Source organism: Pararge aegeria, chromosome 4, assembly GCF_905163445.1.
Source record: "Pararge aegeria chromosome 4, ilParAegt1.1, whole genome shotgun sequence".
Classification (NCBI taxonomy): Eukaryota; Metazoa; Arthropoda; class Insecta; order Lepidoptera; family Nymphalidae; genus Pararge; species Pararge aegeria.
In genome coordinates, this window is record NC_053183.1 from 3233117 (window position 1) to 3259713 (window position 26597).

Here is a 26597-nt window from a genome sequence, read left to right on the forward strand (position 1 = left end):
ATGGCCCCCCGTTATAAAATGGATAGATCAGGATATTTTATGGAAGTTTTTTGATTAATCCGTACTTGTATCAATGTTGTATTGTTGTAAGCTCAAGGTCAAAATTAGTTAAATTTACCAAATACCCGATGAAGCTATAAATGGTGTATCAGCTACAAACTATGTTTTTGTATTTCATGTATTTGTACGTCTTTGGTGACCGAAAAGAGATCGCTCACATAATTAAAAACATGCATAACGTTCGCCATAAAATGTGACAATGAGAAAAAGTTTGTCTGCTAACAACATTCTGCGGGTATAAAGTGAGACGTGCGCGTTGCGTTGTTACTGTTTTTGGACACATCGCATTGCACACAATAATGGCTGAATGGGATTCTGTATGTTCTTAATTACATGAGATCTCTATGTATACAAATTGTTCAGCTGTATTTATATTTTATAAATTTAAAATATTTCGGAACCGACAAGATTTCAACCTGCGACTCTCTGGCAATCGCGGCCTGAGCGCTTTTTCCAAGTAAGCTACGGCTATCCTACCGTCGATGCCGAAATTAGTATATGCCTTTTACATCAATGTCAAATTAAAAAAAATGATAATTCCTCAAAGTGTAGGTAAAAACAATAACATGGTATTTATATTTTTCTGCGATGTACTACAAAAGTATGTTCAAGGTTCATGCTTACTTTTCCAATGCTCGGTTGTTTATCACCAAGTGCTACAATTAAAATGCAATCGGCCTGCCGGATGCATCTTTGGGTCCATTGCGTTAGACTTGGGTCGCATTGATATAGCGCCACCTGTAATGGTTAATAAATTTGGTGAAGAAACGGAATACATTTTTTAGCGGCGGCGGAGTGGTTAAGCACTTTTAGCCAAGGCTAAACCATAGTCAGCTTCGGCCTCCCTTTCGAAGGACCGACAGCGTGATTACGTTTCTCACGACAGGCTCGCAGCAGGCGTAAATCTCGCGATCAATGCTGTCAAACGTCACTTTTGCATACAAAAAAAAATACAAGAGTGAAATTTGACAATTTGGGTACTGTCGTAAGCTACGTCATTACCCTGCGAGTTCGATCACCGGTACACATCGTTAGCTTTAAAAGACCGCAAACTATTCTTCTGATAGTTTCCTTACAAGTATAAATGTACAATTGAAGTGGATAGAATTTAAAAAGAAACCATGTAAACTATTCATTCCTTATTTTGACCCTATTGGGGTTAGGACTTTCTTGAAAAATTACAGTTATTCCAACTTTCTTCCACTGTTAAACCGCCTTAGTGATAGAACTTAAGGGAATCATTTCTACTAAACCTCTAGAGTGCTCGAAGAACATACTCTCAATATTTCAATTTTCTACGTTCAGCCGTCGGGACTATATGTTGTCTGTCAGGACAAAGTTTCTTACAGTAACTAACAACTCAAGTACGTACCTAAGTTTAACTTACTTTATGTTTGTCTTCCTGCTGCGCTAACCAAGAGCTGAGGCGATATTCATTGTTCGGATCCATAATCGTCAGTCCCAGAAGTTTTCTTATCACGTCGGAAGTTAGACGCACTGTTGGCCCTGGGTTTGAAGAGAGTAATAAGTTACATATTACGCGGACAATTTGCAGAATTATCTGCAGAATATTGTAGACCCAGATGCAGTACAAAAATATACGGACAGAATTATTGAACACCGAACTCTAGAACAAAAGTCATAAATACATCGCGATTAAATCTGAAATACAATTAAAAGCATTTCTGACCCAAAGCGTTCTTAAGCGACGAATCTCTAATTTTGGACAAATTTCACGTCCTATTTTTGTAAAAGTTCTTGAAAATGCATCTAACTGAAAAATCAAGATCAGAAAAATGATTTCGATATGGACTCTGCTTGTACTATTTACAGTTTAACACTTAACTAACAAAATAACAGGCAATAACGAAGCTAAGCACGGCTAGCAAAGGACAATTATCTTCCCGAGGAAAGAATACAAATTCATCTTCTCCGACAGCTTTATCGATTCTCAGAGCATTGGCGCACAAGTGGAAATAACATCCAAATAATATATGTGTAATAATAAACGAGGGTAAACTTCTGTTCCATGTTCCCGTACTTTAGCAGGTGGACACGTTAATTATATCCCCGGTCAGGGGATCAGTGGCGTGAGAAGTGCACGCTGTTTATACACACGCAAAAGCTCTGCCTACAATTTTTTTGTACCCATAAATTGTTGTATAACTTATAAAAGCGAAGGATTCTTCCATTTTATGGCATCTTCCTTCTTTATGCATACCCTGCTCAAAACCCTGTGCAAACCACCTTAAAATATATAATATATAATCGGGGGATATAATTTTTATTTCCTGCCTGTCCTAGCCCTGCTGGGTTTATTCAAAACGCGATGCACGATATAAACATCAGTAGTATAAACTCACCAATGGCACATAAAGAGTGGTACAGCTCGTATGTGAAGGCAGTCAGTGGTACATCATCGCTAACCGGTACAACAGCTACCGTGGAGAAGTTGTGCTGAGACGGACGCGATTCTATGGCCGCTGCTCCGCCTAAACCGGCTGTAGGTTTCTGCCATGAGCCTAAAGCCAACAATATTTACCATATATTAACCATGCATTTTCTATATTTAACAAACCATTAAATCATCATCATTAGATAAGCGGGGATAGCGAAGTGGGAAGGACTTCGACTTCACTTTCGGAGGACCGAGTTGGATCCCAGCACGAACCCTTAACTTTTTTAAGTTGTGTGCATTTTATCCAATTAAGTATCACTTGCTTTAATGGTGAAAGAAAACATCGTGAGGTATAAAGCATGCCTGAGAGTTCTCCAGTAATGTTTTTTGTGTTTTGTGTTAAATTGGCAATAATGTTCTCAGCGGTTTGTGGAGTCCACCAATCCGCACTGGGCCAGTGCCTTAAACCCTTCTCGTATGGAAGAAACACGTGCCCTGTAGTGTCTCTACCATATATCTTTACGGTATTTATTTACACATATAATAAGAGTAGATAAAAGCGATTATAATTATTGAGTTATTAATTAGCGCTATAAACTTTCGCTAATTCAGTGCATTCAATGCCTGAAGATTGAAGCTGACCGACTGAATAGATTAATGTTTTTTTATAACTGTACACTGCATACAAGATAACATAAAATGTAAATAAATAGAGTAAGTGGAGGTAGAAGGTACAATTTTGCGGTCAAATTGCTGCGGTTAGCGATTTCTGCCAGGTAACGAAAGACGTAAAGGAAAAATTTTTAGTCTTCGAACAGTATGGCACCATTTTTTTTATCTATGCTTACTTTAAATATTCACTGACCTAGAATTCTATGGCCCAATAAGTTGATCAGCCGTGTCACGACAACTGGAAATCGAAGTTTGATCGCGTTGAAGAGACCTTCCGGAAGTTTCGCAAGCTCGGAATCCCGCACTGCCATCACTGTCGTACTGCGTCTAGTTTGGGTCACCATTTCTACCTACAAACAAATAAATAGGCCAAACATCTTTCAGTACCATGTCTTATCTAAGACATGGTACTGAAACTAAAATTGCAGGGTGGGGATGTAGAATAGTGTCTATGTCTGTCCCAGTTAGCCAACCGTTAAAATATGTTACGTTAAATTCATCGGCAATTTCAAAAGAAAGAATTACGCAGTACATTCTATCAAGGCTGGTCCTAGTTTGTCCTTCATCTTGGCTTAAATAGTGAGTTGGAGAAGGTTGTATATTAAGTTGAGACATAATTAATGAACTAAGATTTGTTTCCTTAACCAATAAAAAATAATATTTGTTGCCAACCAGGACAGAAATTACAAGATTTATTAAAAGCACACTTACGATTCCTACAAGATCGCCCTTGCCGTATTCACCGACTAGTTCCTTCTTGCCATTGGGATGAGTTATAACAGAACGCAATCTTCCGCTAAGCACGATGAACGTCGATCCAGATTCCTCGTCTTGACGATACACCGCACGTCCCGATTCGAGAAAAACCTAAAATTTACGACCACCAAAATCGACAGAATTCACAAATTTATATACAAGACAAAGCTGTTTTAACATACCCTGATGAAACCAAAGCACTGTGAATATATTAAAGCAGTATACAAACTACGAACAAACGTTCGAAACAAGAGGCCCAAAAGCTAGTCATCACGTCAACCCATTACCGGCCCACTACAGAGCAGAAGTCTCCTCCCACAATGAAAAAATTTTAGGTTACTAGAAGGCTAATCCACCACACTGGCCTTTGGTGCGGTTTGATGGACTCCACAGACCTTTGAGAACATTATGTAGGCATGCAGATTTCCTCACCATGTTTTCCTTCACCGTTGAAGCAGGTAGTAATTTAATTACTTACGCAAATGACTTAGAAAAGTTAGAGGTGCGTCCTGGGTTTCGAACTCGGCCCCCCAAAAGTGAAATCGAGCTCTTCCAGATGCCAGTACCCGCGACCAAATCCTGCGATAACAACTTTGGGGCTTTGTCGGTGCGTGCATATGTGTGAGTGTGCCGCTTTGAACTCTTGTTCGTCGGTTCCATACTGCTTTTATATATTTACTGTGGCAAAAGCAACATGGTGGGTTATACAACTTGCTAGAATATCAAGTATTCTTACCCAATCCAAAGCGAAGTCCACTTGTCTGACAAATGGCGAGAGTCTCTTCACCACAGTGTTAGCTATATGAAGTACCACCGAGGGACGCTCCCTCATTATGCTGTATACTGTTGTCTTTGACAGGAGTCCTATACGAGAGAAGTGTTTAGCCCGGATTGAGAAGAAACTAGGCTCTCCGGTTAGTACGGCTAAACCACCTTCCACTTCACCTGTTTGAAAGAGAATAGCTGTTATATAACACACTAAAACAATATATTTATCGGCCGAGTGGCGCAGTGGGCAGCGACCCTGCCTTCTGAGTCCAAGGTCGTGGGTTCGATTCCCATAACTGGAAAATGTTTGTGTGATGAACATGAATGTTTTTCAGTGTCTGGGTGTTTATCTGTATATTATAAGTATTTATATGTATTATATACCTGCTGAAATCCATAGAAGTAATTCCCTTCCTTTATTTAAGAATCGTCTGAAGGACTACTACCTTTCTTTGAGAGAAGGTATTTGGAGTTGTTGCTTTATTATTGTTTGTAAATTATGTATTAAAATCTTCTTATATATATATTGTGTATGTTATATATTTATATATATTATGTATATTTTATATTGATATTTTACATTTTGGTATTTATGTATTTATTACAACACTCAACCCATTCTCTTGCTGTAAGTTATGTCTACAAAGATTGCTTGCAGCAATATATAATAAGGCCGTTTTTGCATGTCTACATTGTTTACTGTAAACTCCTTACTGTTTCTTTACCTGTATGTTATAGATGCAATAAAGAGGTCCTTCTTTCTTCTTCTTCACACTTTGCCAGCGTTGTGGACAACGGCCTATTGCCCTTCTCTTTTTGAGAGGAGACCCGTGTCCTTAAGTGGGCCGGAAATAATAAATGTTCAAATATAGGAAATCTTACCAGGATAAGCGGTGAACATGTGGACTTCTCCCTCGCCTTCTGCAACTTTTTGTGATACGAGCAAAGCTCCCGAAAGTAGGTACACAAGAGCAACGTCCTGCGTGAAAATTAAATATACATTTTTTACAGAAACAAAAAGGGAAAAGGTATTCTATAATACTATCAAATCAGAAGATAACTTATTGTCCATGTTATGAAGGAGGAGATAATGAATGGGAATTAAGACTTGCAACCGTCTAAACCTTAACATTTGAATTCGTTAAAGCTTCAGTTTCACTGCGTCACACGAACGTGCTAGTGAAAAACCCATTTAACTCCCTGTTTTATTCTGTTTTTTATTTTTCCCTCAATAAAATCTTATTTCGGTTTTTTTATTAATTTTAAAATGATGTTAACTTTACCAGGGTAGTAATCTGATTCGATACTATTTGGAATACCAAGAAATTAAAGCAGTAGAATGCTTGAGCAAAATTTAAGTTTTATTATTGATCAAAAATTGCACAGTCCCTTATTCCGTAACTTTTCTGAAAGTTGCTTACCTTAATTTGCGAGGAGTTTTCAACTGTATCTGTCGAATTAAACGCTATGTATGAAGACATGCCTGGAACAGATCGCTTGTTAGCGATAAGGCCGCCTATAATTGTACCTGCCTAATAATTCTGATTTGTATTCTTGTTAAACTTTTTATTATGTTTTGGTGTACAATAAAGTGTATTGAATGAAATTGAAATAAAAAGACGATCGGTTGGCAACTATTAGAAAAGTTAGTGAATACGGTACCATATCTAATAAATGGGTCTAATTTGAAATTAAAGTCACTGAAATGGTCACATTAATGAGATATTAACAAGAGTGGTATCATGAAATGTAAACATACTCATTTTACGAATATTATTCAGTGAATGCAGACATCTAAATGTTCATGATAATAAATGTTAACATGAACTTAAAACTTACACCAATGAAACAAAAATAATTCACACCACTCTTGGAAAAATCACTCAAATTACAAATAGCTACCTGAACGATTTCTGGTTCACCCATGATACTGTAATATAGCTTTTGGAGTAATCGAAGAAATATATTAATATAGAGAACTGGATGCCTTAATTAAACGAAAAATACAATAATAAAACAGTGTCTGTTTGTTTATATTTTTACTCGCTACCTATGTCACAAAAATAGGGCCAAACATCCTAGAGACTGACATATGGTAATTTTTTATCCTGGCATTAAATATACAATCCCAGAAAAAGGGAAATAAAAGCTCAGTACAAAAAATATTTAAAACAATATCATAAATGCGAAAGTGTTGCTATATAAAACATGTAACCGAATTACGAAATAATGTTGAAGTATGCATAAGTAAATTTCATAAGGAATCAACCCATGAAAATATTAAATCATAGAAGCCTATTTATTTATCCATACAAAATAACTCAAAACATTGTAAGTGATATATGACAACCCAATTGAAGATAAAAGATCGAAACCCGCATAGTACCCACTAATAAAGTGATAGGAGTCGCTTGATTTTATGTTTTCATATGATAGTTAGGGCTGTACCTGATTTCTTTCAGAAAAAACTATGGCAGTAATTCACCCAAGAACTATTAGATAACTCTCAGAGACAGAAAATAATATACCTCTAATGCATGTGAAGTAATATTTCGGTTTTCATTTAAACGTTGTATAATGTTTTGGTATATTTGTTATTATTGTCCTAGAGACTAGGTAATTTGTTAAAGACTATTTCATATATTTAATATATCAAAAGGTTTGACGAGTATGAGAAACCAAGATTGTGAGGATATATAGACGCATAACTAAATTATTAAATTCCGGATTTGAAACTGACCTTATGACTTTCCTCCTTCATGATATAAGTACCGGCAGGAAGATCTCTCACTTGCACATTGCCTTTAAGTAGATCATCGTTTTCGAGGCCCAACTCCTTGACAAATGCCTCCGTTGCTATTTGTAAAAGAGCCTGTAGAAAAAACATAAATAAATTAATATTCTTATTTATTATATGTTTATTTTTATTGATCAACTTACAGTAAAAACAATAGTGTTTTTTTTATTTAATATGTTTTTTATGTTTGTTGATGTAATGTCCCGTCTTAAATTAACTTAACTTAACTCACCAATCTGCACTGGGCCAGCGTGGTGGACTACGGCCTTAACCGCTTATCATTGTGCTCTGTAGTGGGATCGTAATGGGTTGATAAGATGATGATGAACGTCTTTACACTTTTCAAAGCGTACAGGGTATTCTTACCATCATTCTTATTTATTAGCTCTGGTATAGTTATGGTACCCAGCTATTTCATGGTATGGCAACATTAACATGGTAACATGACAGTAAAGTTTCCCGTGAAGTGATTGTTTTTCTAAGACAATAAATTTACTTTGACAATACCCACATCGCCATCTAGCCCCAAATTGAGAGTAGCTTGTGCTATGGGTACTAATATGACGGATGAATAATATACATAAACACTTATAATATAAAGATAAACACCCACCCAAACTGAAAAACATTCATTTTCACCACACAAACATTGTCCAGTTGTGGGAATCGGGCCTATGGCCTTGGACTCAGAGACCAGGGTCGCTGCCCACTGCGCAAATCGGTCGACAAAAATTTCAGTACCATAGACTGTTTATATAGGAACCTATCATATTATGATGGGTTAAGAAATGTTTGCTTTCTGGAATATTACATGTAATGTGGAGGGAAGCTTTTTTATCTGTTGGCATCTGTGATATCCCGTTCTGGAAAATGACAACTTTAAGGGACATACGTGATTTCTGGAAATGCTCCATGTATCTGCGATCTTTACAAAATTTGTATCTTGCGAGATTAAAAAAAAACAGAAGTTGATAGGTCACTATTTGTCTTTGCAATATAGTTACCAGCACGCTGAACGGTCAAGAACGAGTAACAGAAGCTATACTAAATGTTATTGAAAATTATTGAATAAAATTCATACCTGCTCATCCATAGTATCTGTGTTGTGCTTTTTGAAAGAAGATCCTTCTTTGGATCTCTGGAATGATGAAGTTGGTTGGACGTCCGGTTGTTGCTAAAAAAACAATAGCGAAATATGTTTAGGTGTTGATGAACATTTCATTATTCTCTTCGAAACGATCAAGGCTGACATTGTCAAGCCGCGTATAGAATGCGTACGGTACGCGTTATCTAAGTAAGTATAAGTTGAATGCACATAAAGACGAATGCATTTGGCGAACAAGTTTACTTCGGCAATTGTGTTTAAGTGATCGTAACAAACAAAAACATGTCAATGAGAACATAAACAATAACAAAAAAAGAAAAGATCTAAAAATTAGGTAACTAAATAAACTAAAAACAATCAAATATAATTCTATATTGGCAATGACATAATAATTTCAATTTATTAATAATATAATTTATATAATGAAAACATATAAAATTATATTATTAATAAAATATTATGTGTAACTTTAAGTTGTTGATGAACATTCCATTATTTTCTTCGAAACGATCAAAGCTGACATTGCCAAGTCGCGTATAGAAGGCGTACGGTACGCGTTATCTAAGTAAGTATAAGTTGAATGCACATAAAGACGAATGCATGTACAGCACTTGGCGAACAAGTTTACTTCGGCAATTGTGTTTAAGTGATCGTAACAAACAATACTAATAAGACAAAAAAAACATATATATATATACTTTTAATAAAATATTATGTGAAACTAATAGTCAAAGAAGTACAGCAACCGCTTATATCATGATACCCATCCACCACACGCGACCTCATACCGGAACGCTAAAACGCTTAGCGGCATGTCTTTGTCGGCACGGTGGTACTAGCCACGGCCGAAGCCTCCCAACAGATCATTAAGCCCTTTACACCCATCCCGATTAAAAATAATTCTTTAAAGTAGCGTGGTGGGGTTAAAATTTGCACCCATATTCTAAGAAGCAGAGGCTTTTGCCCATCAGTGGGAAACTGGCCTCGGGTGATGATAATAATTTTATAGAATACCACTGCTACAGCATAACTCTGTTTGGGAGAAACAGCACCACAGTTAACGTTACATAGTATTATGTCATTGCCAACATAGAATTATATTTGTTTGTTTTAGTTTATTTAGTTACCTAATTTTTAGATCCCTTCTTTTTTTTTTATTGTTTATGTTCTCATTGACATGTTTTTGTGTGTGTACTCTATAGGTTGATTCCTATGTGTTGTTTTTTTCTCAAATAAAAGATTTATTATTATTATTATTATTGTTAGAATAAAACTCTATTAGTAGTACTTACCTGCGGCGTATTCTGTGGGGTGTTAGATGTGACGTCGGGCACCATATCGGGTCGCGGCTTTCTGCCCTGTATGTGGATGGGCGACGAGGTCTGGTGACCTTCCTGCTGTTAAATGATATGACTGTGACGCTTTACGTGTTAGTTGCGAAATAAAATCTATTTACATTTTTAATTTTCGAGTGAAAATCTACCAAAAATACATGCTCGTTCTGGTTTCTAAATATGTTTGTGGTCGGGTTGGGAAACGGATCTGGAATCAGATCATCTAACTTCTTTGGATCTATGGAAACGCATCTGGAATCGGATCTTCTGGATCTTGGCTAACTATACAATTAAAATCTGAAGGCTGTGCGATATAAAGAAATTTCAAGTGAAAATTGCTAAAAATATTATTTAAGACGAGTTGACTCGTGTTTTTAATTCAAGTCTTCTTTGGATCTATGGAAACGCATCTGGAATCGGATCTTCTGGATCTTGGCTAACTAACAATTAAAATTTCAAGGCTGTGCGATATACCTAAAGAAATTTCGAGTGAAAATTGCTTAAAAAAATAATTAAAACGAGCTCACTCGTGTTAAAAACACGAGTCAGAATTTCTAAATATGTTTGAAAGTTGTTTCAACAATTCACTGAATCTAAAGATACGAGAATCGTTAATAGAATTGTTATATGCTTTTAACAAAATTCAACATCACTTGATTTAACGATAAAAGTAAACTTTGTGAGTAATACTGCGAACCTAAGAGTTCTCCATTAAGTTCTCAAAAGCCTGTAAAGTCTACCGCACTTGGACTACTGCTAAAAATTTGTTATTCTGCCAGGATACCCGTGCCCTGTAGTGGGCCGGTAATGAGTCGGTAATGATGACGATGATGATGCCACAGCCTAAAGCAAGAACCGTAACTCACCATGTGATCCAGCAGGTTTCTCTCGCTATGGTGCGGTGAGTGCATCGAGGTGCCACAGTCTACCACGAATTTGCCAGATTTACCCGGAGATGCCGTTGTCGTGGGTCGCCTTTTTTCACGGCCCTAGGTTACAAACCAATTTAATATTATAAACATTGAATTAAGAACATACAAAATCCACATTCAGCCATTATTGTATAATCATATATATTTAAACGAGCAATTCTTATTTATTTCCAACTTACGACTAGTTTACAGGAATTTCCTAATGCACTAGCGTAGATACTGATGCCTACCTACACACTAAACTTTATCAGAGTAGCAAATGCACCACAAAGCTACCTTTGTGAGTTCAGTCAGAGTAAAATTACAATTCTTGTATATATATAATTGGAATCTCGGAATCGGCTCCAACGATTTGCATGAAATTTAGTATACAGGTAGTTTCGGGAGCGATAAATGGATCTAGCTAGGATTAATTTTTAGAAAATGTCATTTTATTTGTGTTTTCCGGTAATAACCGATTTGGTGCCACGAAGTTGCACGGGTCAGCTAGTAATAATTATAATAATAACAGTTTGTATTCGCTTAAAAGTACATTGTTTTTTCTAAAATTACTCTGGACCCCCAAACTAGGATATCCCGTGTCTTGGGGGTCAGTGTCTTCCCATATGTGCATCGAGATTAGAGAGAGAAAAAAAAAATATGCAGTGCATTGTGTCCAAAAACAGTGAAAACGCCCCGTGCACTTCTTACTTTAACACTCACGGAATGTTGCTAGCTTACAATTTTTTCCCCAGTTTCCCATTTCATGGGAAACGATTAGAACATTTGAGGTAAAATAATTACTGTCAACTGCTAAATCGTATGTAGACTAACTGTTTGTTCGAGAAACCAATCTAAAGTGAAGTGGTTTTTGATACTTCAATTTTAGACATGTACACAGATTCTGTATGTTCTTATTTCTGTGATTAAAACATTACAGTACTCTATCGTGATATCGCCTCGTTGGTCTGCCTCTTTGGTCTAGTGGTCAGCATGCTAAACTATATTTTCGAACTAAAACTATATTTTAGTCATTGGTTCGAATTCCGGATCAAACCAAAAATTTGGAATTGTGTTTTTTCCATTGAAGAATTTTCAGTGCTAACCCGGAGTTAGGAAATAGGCGATATCAACGCCCGTGCCCCGTAGAGCACGTTAAGTCGGTCTCTTTTATTATCACAAACTGTTGAGAAATGTGTTATTTATAATTACTTCAATATTTATACTACACACTTAATAATATTTAAAAATATGTAATAACAATTATTTATTGTAAATTCAATGTCTCCTGAGGATGCTCTGGTTTCGGAGCGAAACTTTCGTAGAGGGTACAATGCTGAAGATCTGCTAGGTGTGGAGTATTATAGAATTGAAGAAATTGTTAATTAAACCATTCAGATTCTGCCATTCATCTGCTTTTCGCGGTGTATAGCAAATTAAGCTTAATTTTCATAATACATTATAATATATTAATTTTCTATCATTAAGTGGGTTTATTAATGAGGTTAAATAGAGCCATAATCCTAAAATCAAATAATTACCGCCCGCCTTTTTTTTGTACTTAATGTTTTTTTTAGATTTTTAACTAATTATTTTATATTTTTTAATATTTTGCTACTTTATCTCTTTTTTTCTGTTCGTTGTTTCGCTGGCTTTTGAATACTTACTGGATTAACCAATTCAGCGCTTAAACCAAGATACTGATGCAGTGCTGTGAACGTAACTCTTTGCAGACGCACCATTATAATCTGTAAGGAAAGATACGATATGATTTTGTAACGTGTTGCTGTACCAACTGGGTACTAAAAAAACTCTTCCAACTTTTGAATACATGACCTCTTCATTAATGATCTGTCAAAAAAGTATACAATGTGTAAATTAAAACCGAAATATTACTTCACATGTTTTAGAAGTACATTATTTACTGTCTCTAAGTAAAACACTGCCAAAGTTTTTACTGAAAGTAATTAGATATAGCCCTAACATCACGTGCAAAATTAAAATCAAGTGACTCCTGTCACTTTACTAGGTACGCATCGCGTAGCGTAGGTACTATGCGCGTGTCGGTCTTTTATATTAAATAGGGTTGTCAAACGTAAACACTTAGAATGTTTTGAATTAGTTTGTATGTAAACATAAATACGCTTCTTATAATTTGATATTTTTACAGGATGATTCCTTGTGAAATATCCTAATGCACCCTTTAACAATATTTCGTAATTAGTTTACACGTTGTATAAAGGTCTTCATACCTGTATTACTCGAACAAATATGTCTGGATATTCTTTGAAAACTTCCTGGAAGGCTCGCATCGGTAACTTTATAACTTGGGAGTCCTCCAGGGCTTTTGCGTTCACTGTTTTGTATGGTTGAGAATGACCCTAGAAAGAAGCATTTAGTTTACATTAAATATATATTAAACGTAAGAGAAGTGTCGTTACACAGGGTCTTCGACCAGTGTAGGAATTTTATTAATTAAAAATGCATATAAAAAAAATTTCGGAAACGACAGGATTTGAACCTGCGACTCTCTGGCAATCGCGGCCTGAGCGCTTTCTTCAATTAAGCTACGGCTCTCCTACCGTCGATGCCGAAATTAGTATATGCCTTTCACATCAGTCTTATAGCGACTGTTGCGTCATCTATTAGGAAACGTTGCAGTTTCGATTTACTTTTTCCAGTGTAGAAATTAAACGAGGTGCAAAAAAAACTTATGCCCGTTTTCACTAACGAAGGAAAAGGCAATGCCCAAGTAAGTGACGGCAAATAAAAGAAGCCACGGGCCTCATAAGAAGGCTCAGAGTCACTTAGCGGGCGTTGGAGATGGAGCTATGTATCTCTACGCGATCAAATCAGAAGTGTGGAGATTCGTAGAAGAACCAGAGTTACCGACATAGCTCAACGAGTCGCGAAGCTGAAGTGGCCAATGGGCCGGGCACATAGTTCGGAGAAAGGATGGGCGTTGGGGTCCCAAGGTGCTGGAATGGCAGCCCCGAACTGGTAAGCGCAGCGTTGGTCGGCCCCCAACGAGGTGGACAGACGACATTAAGCGCGTCGCAGGTAGCCGCTAGATCCAAGCGGCGCAGAACCGCGGAACTCCTAAGACCTATGTCCAGCAGTGAACGTCTATCGGTTGATATGATGATGATTCCTACACAGGCATAAATTTACGGTGTAGGAAAACATCGAGAGGAAACCTACGTGCCTGAGAGTTCAGTTGTGTGGAGACCACCAATCCGCACTGGGCCAGCGTGGTGTACTACGACCTTAACCCCTTCTCATTTTGGGTGGATACCAGTGTCTTTTAAAGCGGGTAATGGGTAGATTTGATGAATACATGAAACTGCAAAAAAGAAACGCGAAATGAAATCTGCGTGTAAACTCACAGTCAAAACATCAGTGAAACTGAGCAGAGAAGTGACGCTTTCTCCGGCGCGCACAATTTTCAAGGACAAACTCGTGCCATCTTGGTTTGTGATGTAAACGTTAACGCGACCGTTCTGCACCACGTACACGTTTTCGTCCGTATCGCCTGCAACATAATGAAAGTTTGCGATTAAGATTTATATCGAAAGTCGTTAAATGTCCGCGCGGTCCTAATAAGACAATAAAACATGGTTGCCTTGTGGAGATTGCTTTTTGGAGATAAGTTAAACAAATATACTCGACATATATGTCGACATTTTACTAGAAAATGCAATAACTGCTAGATTGCTTAACTTATTTAAATGTTTAATTTGTGTCACACTTTTAGTGAACCTACTAGAGTAACTGCAACTTCAGCATCCTGCTTAGATAATATTTTTTTCAATTGTGACATTTTAGATAAAAGAATAATTAATAATTTAAGGTCAGATCATTGTGGTCAACTTATTACTGTTTTAAATACTATCAATAAAAGCAGACGAATTATAAAGTGTAGGCCAATAACTAAGACTAAATTAATGCGATTCAAACGTGAAATTACTGCGAAAATCCCTGGTATTGCGTGCGAACATTTTCATCCGGACAGTCTTTATAGTGCACTATTTAATACTATAAACAACGAATTTAATAGAGTATTCAACTTTAAGCACATCAACGTCAGTAATAAATCAAAATTTAGTGACTGGGCTACTGTAGGTATATATAAAAGTAGGGAGAAGTTGTATGAGCTGTATGATGAAAAACAATTTAATCATACTCCAACTTTCGTAGAACACGTAAAAAAATACTCTAAAATATTTAAGAATGTTTGCACTAATGCGAAATCGCTACACATTAAATATAGTATAATGAAATCTGATAACAAAATACAAACAACCTGGAAAATAATTAATTACGAGTCAGGAAAAACTAAATCTCGTGATGTGGATTTTGAACTTATTGTTGATAACAATAAAGTGACGTCTGACAGGGAGGTTGCTAATACTTTCGAAAACTTCTTTCAGAATGTTCCCATTTTGTTAACAGATTCTCTAAGCTCTTCACCAATAGCAGCTCAGCGTATATTGAGAGATAATGTTAAAGAGTGCAATGTTTTATTTAATTTTAAACATATATCTGCAATAGATATTGTAAAGAATTTCAGGTTATTAAAGTTGAAAAAAACCGGTGATCTGTGGGGTATGTCGGTGATGGTCATTTCTAACATTATTGACGTTATTGCCCCTTATCTAGCTGTAATTTTTAATGAATGTGTTGATATGGGTATTTTTCCGAACCTAATGAAATGTAGTAAATTAATACCCCTTTTTAAATCCGGTCATAAAAATGATTTTAACAATTACAGGCCTATTTCAATCTTGCCAACTCTTAGTAAGGTCTTTGAAAAAATTATACTTTATCAACTTTTAAATCATTTTAATGTAAATAACTTACTTCATCCGGAGCAGTACGGCTTCACTAAAGGTCGTAGTACAACGGATGCAGGCGCAAGACTCATAAAGCATATTTACGATGCCTGGGAACGTTCGCAGAATGCCATTGGTGTTTTCTGTGATCTGTCCAAAGCATTCGATTGCGTTGAACACAAAACGTTGTTATTAAAACTAAGCCACTATGGCATCAAAAACGTTGCACTCAATTTAATTGCCTCTTATCTAAGTGATAGAGTTCAAAGGGTATGCGTAAAAGACATAAAGTCTAAGGGATCATCTGCCTTAATGGGTGTCCCACAAGGCTCAATTTTGGGTCCCTTATTGTTTCTGGTGTATATAAATGATCTGCCACACCATGTCAGGGGCACTTGTGAGATTGTACTGTTCGCAGATGATACATCTCTCATTTTTAAGACTGATAGAAACAAAGATAATTTTGACGACGTAAACCGTGCTTTGTCACATGTGTCAGACTGGTTTACTGTTAATAACTTACTTTTAAATGCAAAAAAAACCAAGTGTTTGGAATTTGTTTTGCCTAACGTAAAAAAAATTGATAAAAACATCATAATAAATGGAGAAACACTTGAAATAGAAAACTCCACTGTTTTTCTAGGAGTGACCTTAGATTGTAAGCTACAGTGGGGTACCCATATAGAAAGCCTAGCGAGTAAACTCAGCTCAGCTGCATATGCAATCAGGAAAATTAGACAGCTTACCGATGTTGAAACAGCTAGGCTTGTTTATTTCGCATACTTTCACAGTATTATGTCCTATGGGATCTTGCTGTGGGGAAAAGCTGCAGATATTGAAAGTATATTTATACTACAGAAAAGAGCCGTACGATCAATATATAAACTTGGATCACGCGAATCGCTTCGTGAAAAATTTAAACAAATAGGTATTCTTACAGTAGCTTCGCAATACATTTATAATAATATAGTATTTGTGAGGCAAAATATTACTCTTTATAAATCAAAAGCTGAAATTAACAATCGACTTACCAGAAACGGTCATAAATTAGTGATATCTGCATATCGTCTGCGAAAGGTGCAGAACTCCTTTGTGGGGTTGAGTATACGCTTTTACAACATGATTCCTAAGGAAATTCTTGACCTACCAATGCATACATTTAAAAAATGTGTAAAAACGCATCTAGTACAGCGAGGTTACTATACATTTGATGAATTCCTCAATGACAAGGTAGAATGGAAGCAGCCAGCCTCGCTCTCATCTCCCGCAAGATAGCAAAATGATTGTAAATGTTGATGTTGGAAAAGAGCTAACTAAAACTACTAAAACTACTGAGTTTCTTGCCGGCTCTTCTCGGTAGAATCTGCTTTCCGAACCGGTGGTAGAGTCACACAAACATGCATACTTGACGTTTCAAAAGTGCTTATAAAGTAGGCCTACTTGAAATAAATGAATTTGAATTTGAATTTGAATTTGAATACAACGTGTAAATGAAAACCGCAATATTACTTTACAGACTTGAGAGGTAGATAATAGAGTAAACCACTGCCATAATTTTCACTGGAAAGAAATTAAAAGAAATTTTCACAGCCCTAACATCACATGCAAAATTAAAATCAAGTGACTCCTGTCACTTTATTAGATGCGCGTCGCGTAGCGTAGGTACTAGGCGCGTGTCGGACTTTTATCTTCAATAGGGTTGTCATAAAAAAAAACTTTGGAATGTTTTGAATGTTGTATGGAAAAAAAATATGCATCTTTTGATTTGATATGTTTACATGGTGATTTTTTTACATGGTGACTGGCCGGTGGGCAGCGACCCTGCTTTCTGAGTCCAAGGTTGTGGGTTCGATTAAAATAACTGGAAAATGTCTCTGTGATGAACATAATTTTTTTTTAAAGTCTGGGTGTTTGTCTATTTATTATAAGTATTTATGTATCTGCCTTTTGGAGTAGAGACTTTGGGACCGTGGGGTCCGGAGGCAAGAGCCCTTTTCAAAGAATTATCGAAAAGGGTTATCGAGTCTACCTGTGATCCTAGAGCGGGCAGTTACCTTGGCCAACGAATTAGTTTGGCCATCCAAAGAGGCAATGCTGCCAGCATTTTAGGAACTGTGCCTCGCTGAGGTGGTTTCGAGGACGTTTTAGATTTCATTTTAGGTTATATGTATTTCTATTTTAAAAAAACAATATTACTGTATAATGTATATTATTAATAAAAATAATCATCAGTCATCTTAGTACACATAACTTTGGGGCTAGATGGCGATGTGTGTATTGCCGTAGTATTTTTTTTTTTTTTAAATATATAGACAAGTGCTTGACTGCAATCACACCTGATGGTAAATGATGATGCAGCCTTAGTATATTTATTATTTAATTTTTTTCGCAAAATTCCGTTTCAGAGGTCAGTACCTACTTCGTGGTTAAGGTCAGTACTCCTACCCCAAAAAGTAACTCAAAAATACTTACCCACTTTGAAGAGAAAGGATCCAGCTGGCAAATTGAGAATTTCCGTATGCTTGCACAGCATCAGGAAGACCGGCTTCTCGAAGTGGCCAAACACTCGGATGCTGTGCAGCATGTACAGCGCGTCCGGGGGGACACGGTCGTCGCTCGTCAAATCCTCCTCGAGATATTCCGCTGGTGGTTCCAGCACCTGGAAGCAGCAGTTTATGATTCACCCTTCTCCCTGTCCTGATCAGAACTCATCCGAGGAAGTATTATCGCCATGCTCGCTTTTGTCGCATCGTTGCAATCCTGTGTTGCAGGCGGAAGGTCGTGGTTGCCGGTGTTATTAAGAACTAGCTGTCGCGGCGAACTTCGTACCGCGATCTATTTTATTTTTTATGAATGTTATATTTTAATTCTTATCATCCCATTCCGTTCTAAGAGAAATCCAAAAAATCAAATATCATAAAAATTGGTCCAGCCGTTCTTTAGTTATAAATGGTGTAACTAACACAACTTTCTTTTACATATATAGAAGGTTCAAAATGCATTTATTTCAAGTAGGCCCAGCTTACAAGCACTTTTGAAACGTCAAGTCAGTCTGTTTGTAGTGACTCTACCACTGGTTCGGAAGGCAGATTCCACCGAGAAGAGCCGGCAAGAAACTCAGCAGATTGCTCTTTTTCAACATCATTTTACAGTTTACAATGAAAAAATAAATATATAATAATTTTTCTATCTGATGAGAGCTGGATATTATAGGCCACATGAGGCTAAACATCGATAGGCATCAATAGGCACGATAGAAGTGTTGATCTTTTATAGGCCACTGACCATATGGTGCGCCATCTGCTTGGTCCATCAATTATTGCTATTTATAAAAATAAGAAGAAGAAGAAACACTTTATTGCACGTAAACAGGACACAGGAAAAGAAACATTAAGGAGTATACAGTAAACAATGTAGACATTCTAAGGCGGCCTTATTGTTGTAAGCAATCTCTTACAGGCAACCTTTGAAGAAATGACTTACAGCGAGAACTTACAAAGAGAACGGAAGTGCAAAGAGTGTTTTAATATAGGTATACATAAATACCAAAAATGTAAATTGTATACAAATACATAGACAATTTAAATAAATAATCGTTATATATAAATATAAAATAAACATAATAATTATTTCTCAGCAAACGTGTGATCAATTGTGAAACCTAGTGACCACTCTGGTACGACTACAAAGTCAAAGTCAAAAATATCTTTGTTCAAGTAGGTGGCCCATAGGTGGCACTTTTGATGTGTACATAAGAACTACTGTACACTACGATTCTGGACTACGATTGACCTGCCATTGGAAGTGTGTTATGGAAATTCGTATTGAAGAGAGACTAACTAAGATTTTCGCGGTTAATCAACATTTCTTAAAATAGTTCAACATACAACGATAACATGGGCTTTATCGATATTTCGACCCAGTTGCATGGATCGTGGTCACGACAGGACCGCGGAGGTACGAGAAGTCAAGTTGGATGTCACTGGCAGAATCTGACTACCCTTCTTACAAGAGTCGTCAGGTAGGCTCGCCACAACAATCATGTCTACCAGTCTTTAACTTTACTAAAAATATGAGTAACAGATCATTATCTCGTGGCGCAACATAAAGGTATTCTTATTCAATCGAATCCTAGCACCTAGCAATTAGTTGTCTAGAATAACCCCAACAAAAGAAAGATGCCCTTCAGTTGGGATCACGCTAACATTGCAGGGGAAATTTTCTCAGGCAATAATTCGCGACTTCGTCCGTATCAGTCCTTAAAAGACTTTTTTTTGGACCCTTACAAGGGAACAACTTGGTAATACTTTTAAAACATTCTTCATTGGTGCTATGCTCCTATTGATCTTAGCGTGTCTTCCTCGATAAATGGGCTATCCAAAATTGGAAGAAATTTTCAAATCAGACAGTAGTTTTTTAAATCATTGCGTTCAAGTAAACAAACTAATTAGAAGAAGGTGGAGGAACATAATAATTCAAAGTCAAATAATTCTTTATTCAAATAGGCACATATATCGCACTTTTGAGGCGTTCATTACATGTAAAATAAAACATAGAAGTGAGTTGACGGCGATAACTAAATTCGTCAACTTAAAACAATATACATACCTTTAGTTGTTCGGGAGCTGACTCCTTCTTAAGCTGCAGAAGTTTCCGCGCGAACCTCATAACAGCTCGTCTTTTTCGACCCTGACCCGAGTTGGATATCGATTTGACCTTCCTCAGCATTCGCCTGCCGTAGAAGAGCATTTTGTCTCGTTTTCGAAATCGTTTTGCGGGCTCGCCCGCAGCTGCGATACCTGTGCCTCCAGACAATTCTGGATGAGAAAAAAAACACTAAATTTTATCATCATGTTTTCTCATCTATAGGTATTTATTGGTTTTATTATTTGAGGAATTTTAAGGGAACTCGTAGGAATATAAATTTTATGCTCGTTTTAAACCTAAGTAAGTAACACCCAATCAAAGAAGACTCCTAGGTATACCTTCCACCAGTCGATTTTCCCTTACAAACTCATACAGCCTAACTTGTCTATGATTTTTACCACAAGGTGCGGTACATTGTATTTGTATTAACAGAGATTTCGTTTTTCGTATGGGTTTAAGATTATTAAACAAAAACCGAATTTATATTTTATTCATCTGTCAAGTGTCAGTTTCAGAGTTCCCTTAACATTACGATCCGCCGAATCGGTACCACGTGACATTGGCGAAGTAAATCGTACCCAATTGGTACAAACGCAAGCCATTAAAAAAAAACTTTAGACGTCGATTAACGTCGTTGGACATCACATAAATAAATAAATAGACTACGACACTACACACAGCGGCATCTAGCCCCAAAGTAAGCGTTGCTTGTATATGGGTACTAAGATGAATTTTGAATAAGATAAACACCCAGACACTGAAAAACATTCATATTCATCACGGAAACATTTCCAGTTTCCATGATTCCAGTTGTGGGAATCGAACCCACGTGTCGTCGTTTGCTTTATCGACTTTCATTTTATATTCATCACCATCATTATCGACCCATTATCTTCCCAGTACAGGACAGTCTCTTCTCAGTCGCACGGCCTTGAGAACATTATGGAGAACTCTCTCAAAATTGAACAAGTGCCAATTTAAAAGCTTCAATGAAAGAACGCACGTAACTCCGAAAAGTAAGAGGTGCGTGCTTGGGATCGTACTCGGTCCAACTGAAACGTAGGCCGCTCTAACCATTAGGCCATCACCACTTCTTTTTACTAAATTTAGTAGCTACTGAAAAGTTATTTTTTGTGGTAAAGAAATGATAATGAGATACAGCTCCCCCGAGGGGCTTCTTTAACCGTATATTAATAATCTTTCTAATTTAAAATCTTTAAATCAAATAATAAAGTAAAAGAAGAGCCATCTTTATCGACAGGGGGAAAAGGATTGCGCTACAAAATTTAATAGTCGCGATCTGAAGATTTTAGATTAGATTATTTATTATTAACCTCGGGCATCCACAAATAGAGGCCAGTTTTTTCAAGGATTTATATTAAAGTTTTAGCGGCAGATAAATAATTAGAGCAACTATAATAAATTGGTTTTCTCAACCACTTCTAAAAAATAGGGAACATTATTTTTTACCGCTCTTTCAAGCAATGTACAAATCTGAACCAAACATAATTTTAGACAAGGGTTTACAGAATAGTATAACCTATTTATGAAAATTATGCTTAATTTGCTTAACTCTGCGAAAAGCAGGAGATTCTGTATGGTGTAATTTATAATTTAACCAATCCTTATACTCCACACCCACACTCTACGCACGGGAATATATATATCATGGATATCCGCAAATAAACGCCAGCTTCTATCAAATATAACCCATTTTAATATTTCATAGGATTTGATTAAACTCTTTGAAAAAGAAAGGAACTCCTAAACCCCTCCAGCTGGTATAAGAGCAGCGATGTAGGTCTCAATCTCAACAATTCTCACTCTTAATATGATCTGTACTCAAGTTGGATATTAGGGCTGCTTAAAGTAGTATACAGCCTCGTTGGTCTAGTTCTTAGCATGTTAACTTCGAATGCCGGGTCGGACCAAGCGCGAGTTAGGAAATTGGCGGTGTTAACCGGTGACCCGATCATTATTACTAACATGTGATAAGTCGCGAAGGTATAGTGGCAATGGGCGGAATACGCTCGTAGAACCGATGGACGTTGTGGTCCTAAGATGCTGGGATACCTTGCATCGGTAAACACAGCGATAGTAGGCCCTCCACGAGGTGGACAGATGACAAGCGAGTTGCACGGAACCGCTGGACCCAAGAGGCACAAAACCGTTGTATTTCTTAGACAGCCGATTGGCGCAGTTTGCAGCAACCCTGCTTTCTGAACCCAGGGTCGTGGGTGTGATTCCCACAACTGGAAAATGTTTGTGTGATAAGCATGAATGTTTGTCAGTGTCTGGGTGTTTATATGTATATTCTAAGTATTTATGTATATTATTCATAAAAATATTCATCAGTCGTCTTTGTACCCATAACACAAGCTACGCTTACTTTGGGGCTAGATGGAGGTGTGTGTATTGTCGTAGTATATTTATTTATTTATTTCTAACTCCCTACAAAAGACCTATGTCCAGCAGTAGACGTCCATTGGTTGACATGATGATGATGATGTTAGTCGTTAAAACCCACGAAACCGCATTAGAGTAGATGGTGGGTCTATGCTTTAAAGAAGTATCTTCTATAATAGAGGAGACCTGTGTCCAGCAGTGGGACGATAATGCCGGTGATGATAATGATAGTATTATTCTATATTTGCATCCTTACCTTTTGTTCGACATCGCCGATAGTAGTAGAAGCAAACTACTAATAGAGAAACTAGAAGGCAACCGCAGAAAGACCACAGTAACTGTAAAAAATAAATTAAAGGATATTAAAATTACAGAAATTATACAACGTGTAAATGAAAACCGAAATAATCCTTCAGAGGCTTTGGAAGTACATTATTTACTGTCTCTTAGAGTTATCTGTGAAGCCGAAAACGCTCTCTATAGTGTTTACTTAAAGAAATCAGATACAGCCCTATCATCACATGCATATGTAAAATCAAGTGACTCCTGTCACTTCATTAGGTACGTGTCGCGTAGCGCAGGTACTACGCACGTGTCGGTCTTTCATCTTTAATAGGGTTGCAACAAGTAAACAATTAGAATGTTTTGAATTTGTTTGTATGGAAACATAAAAATGCTTCTTTTAATTCAATGTTTTTACAGGGTGATTCCTTATGAAATATACTTATGCACCCTTCAAGAGTTTTTCGTAATTCCGTTACACGTTGTATATTAGGCATGCCAGGTGCAACGTATGGTGACAGCAGTTTGGAATACAATTGTCAACACCCCTTGGGAGAGGCTTTTAGTCCAGCAGTGGGAAGTTATAGGAATATATATATTGATGATGGTGATGATACTATATATATGGGAGTTTAATATACAGGTCGACTACGGGGGTCTATCAAGCTTGGGGTCCAATCTGAGATCACCACTAGTAAGGCCACAACAACCAATCAATTTCATAAACAAATAAGCCTTTGACTGTAGATACCTATCCCCTATATAGTAATAACAGCTTGTTATTAGTGCATACATATTAGACTATTTATAAACACGGTGTTATAATCCCTACTTAATATTATAAATGTGAATGTATGTTTGTTTGTTACCCTTTCACGCGAAAACAACTAGGCCGATCTTTATGAAACTTTTTATACATATTCATGGAGGTATTAAAAATAACATACTTAGTATACTTTTCATTAAAAAAAAAAAATGACGTAAGATAAAAAAATGTTTGTGAAAAAATCTAAAAATCTCATATTAAATGACTATAAGTGTAGACTATGTAGCAGTACGCTGCCTCCCAAAATTACGCGGGCGAAGCCGCAGTGCACATCTAGTCTATTATACCTATTTACATTTATAAGTTTTATTCAGTTATCGATCTTATACTAAATAAAATAACTAACAATAAACATATAATCAATGGTTCGAGATCGGGTCTCGCAACCGTACCTACATTCAACCATGTTATTACATCTTGACATGACTTTCCTTAGTATTCTAGAATCAACAGTTTTAGACGGGGTATCGTGAAGGGTTTTATTAATTATTGAAATAATCCAATTGCATAAAACTAGTTAATATCTATATATGTACTAATTTCTTACTTTCTAGCTACTTATTATATTAGTTCCAAAAACGGCCAGTCAGTCTGTGACTATCTTTTAAATCAGTATTTGTTAATCTCTTATTGTTTTAAGCTAGCGACAATCTGAAACACTGGCATTTACTTTAAACTCACAGCCCTACAAAACAAGAAAAAGAAATCCAAATAGGTTGGTCCTAATACACCATCCTAGAACAGTGCTGTGTATGGAACACTTTACTGGGGCGTGTTTTCACATAGTTAATAAAATACCAAAAAAACATAAAGTCATTAATTTCCATTCGCGCCATTCAGTGGCGTGCATAGAGGGTATGCACAGGGTATGCAGATAATAAAAAAATAAGAAAATGAACGAGTTGTAAAAAACTTAAGGATAGACATTGTAATAGTTATAAAAAGGCTACCCTTAAGTATTTATAACTCGTACTAGAGATGTTCTTCATTTTATATTATATACCCTGTACACATCCTTTATGCACGCCACTGGCGCCATTGAAGAGAAAATTATATAAATGGCTTAGCTCCAAAACATTTTACAGCGTAAATGACTATTTGCAATTTAAACAATAACTTTATCACATTTTTTCTATGAGCAGCCTGCCTATTTCCAATGTGCCTAATAGTTTAAATGTTATATTTCATAATTATATTTCAACCGCTAAATATTTTTTTTTTTATTACAGCCGCACCAGAGGAAATTCAGGAATTATAAATTCCCAAATTGCCGATCGAACCTAGAACCTCCTACTTAAAAACAGCGCTGAACGCTGCGCGAGGAGTTAGTCAATAACTAAATGTATCTATGTATTATAATTATAAAACCTAGTTTTGCGATCAACTAAATCATATAAATTTGTAATTTAATACGAAAATGTTGAATTACGGATATAAATAGCAACAGCTGACCTCGCGATAAAGGTCAGCAACCTCAATGTATTATCACCTAACTACCTACTACGTAGCTATCCTATTAACACCTGTTATAGTGTCACCTCGGAAGCGGTGACAGCCCAGTAGGTAGGATCTTCACTACGCACTTTATCGAGTCTTGTTACACCTGCTGCCCATCTCAACATCTTCATCTCGTTAACGTGCAGTTTTTGCTCATGCGTCCTTTTTGTCGCCCAGCACTCCGCGCCGTAACAACAAAGCAGGGCGAACCGCGGTTTTATACACCTTTCCCTTGGTCTTTAAGGGCATTCTGTTATCACAGAGGACTCCAGATAATGCTCGCCACCGTAGCCATGCGGTGTTCACTCTGTGTGTCACATCTTCGTCTACTGTTGCTGTTGTTGTTAACATAGACCCCAGGTACTTAAATTTTTGGACTTTCGGTAGTGGTTGTGCATCTAGCATGATTGCCGCACCGGATGATTGACTATCGCTAAATTTACATTGAAGGTGCTCTCTCTGTTTTACTTCGACTAATGCGTAGGCCGCTGGTTTTTAGAGCAAGCCTCCATTTCTGAAGGGTTGGGAAGGGGAAGGTGAACCTCTAAGTTTTCTAAATCATGCGCGTTTTAAGGAATTAAAATATCACTTGCCTCAACGATCAAGGAAAACATCGTGCGGAAAGCTGCATTCTGAGAGTTCTACATAATGTTCTAAAAGGTGTGTGGAGTCCACCATTCTGCACTGTGCCAGCGTGGTGGACTACGGCCTTAAACCCTTCTCATTGTGGGAGGACACACATGCCCTTTAGTGAGCTGGTAATGGGTTGATATGATGCTATATAGGATTCTTAGGCATGTATGAATTGCTTAACAAGGTCCTCCTGCCAAAGATCGTACATGGCCCCCCAAAAGAGAAGCCAGGGTCATAGCCAAAGTTTTCATGTTACACTAGTATTCACTTGTACATTCCAAAAACAAAAACAAAATGGATTTTCTGCACTAATAACTACGGTATTCTTTCTTGGCATTTACATCAAGGCCACTTTAAACATTATTTTTTAATTTTCATATTGTATAAAGGTTAGTTAGTTAGTCTTTAACACTAATATTCTGTTTGTGATCATGGCACGGGTCTCCTGACACAATGAGAAGGGGTTAAGACCGTAATACACCAGGCTGGCCGAGTGCGGATTGGTGAACTTCTTTTAAGAACATTATGGTTTCCTCACGATGTTTTCCTTCACCATTAAAACAAGTGATATTTTAATTGCTTAAAACGCACTTAACTCAGAAAGGTTAGAGGTCTGTGCTGGGATTCGAACTCGACGCCATTCGAAGTCCAAGTCCTACCAGTGGCGTGCACT

At 36.9% G+C, this 26597-nt stretch overlaps 1 protein-coding gene across 12 annotated transcripts in view; it reads right to left on the minus strand.

Moving 5' to 3' along the window:
- LOC120637602 (neuropathy target esterase sws) overlaps positions 1-26597 on the minus strand; it is a 49497-nt gene that overhangs the window by 20690 nt on the left and 2210 nt on the right. For 5 of the 12 annotated variants that reach the window (XM_039909478.1, XM_039909475.1, XM_039909477.1 and 2 more), the window contains exons 2-18: positions 22943-23024; positions 20242-20450; positions 18106-18292; positions 14188-14333; positions 13054-13182; positions 12469-12549; positions 10757-10879; positions 9849-9953; positions 8533-8625; positions 7395-7526; positions 5537-5633; positions 4623-4831; positions 3842-3997; positions 3324-3480; positions 2424-2582; positions 1448-1566; positions 685-798 (exon numbers count right to left, since the gene is read on the minus strand). In XM_039909478.1, the coding sequence (XP_039765412.1) occupies positions 685-798; positions 1448-1566; positions 2424-2582; positions 3324-3480; positions 3842-3997; positions 4623-4831; positions 5537-5633; positions 7395-7526; positions 8533-8625; positions 9849-9953; positions 10757-10879; positions 12469-12549; positions 13054-13182; positions 14188-14333; positions 18106-18292; positions 20242-20450; positions 22943-23024 (2298 nt within the window). Of the gene's footprint in view, positions 1-684; positions 799-1447; positions 1567-2423; positions 2583-3323; positions 3481-3841; positions 3998-4622; positions 4832-5536; positions 5634-6556; positions 6596-7394; positions 7527-8532; positions 8626-9848; positions 9954-10756; positions 10880-12468; positions 12550-13053; positions 13183-14187; positions 14334-18105; positions 18293-20241; positions 20451-22942; positions 23025-26597 lie in introns of all 12 variants that reach the window. The other 7 variants (XM_039909472.1, XM_039909476.1, XM_039909471.1 and 4 more) reach the window with 4 other exon arrangements.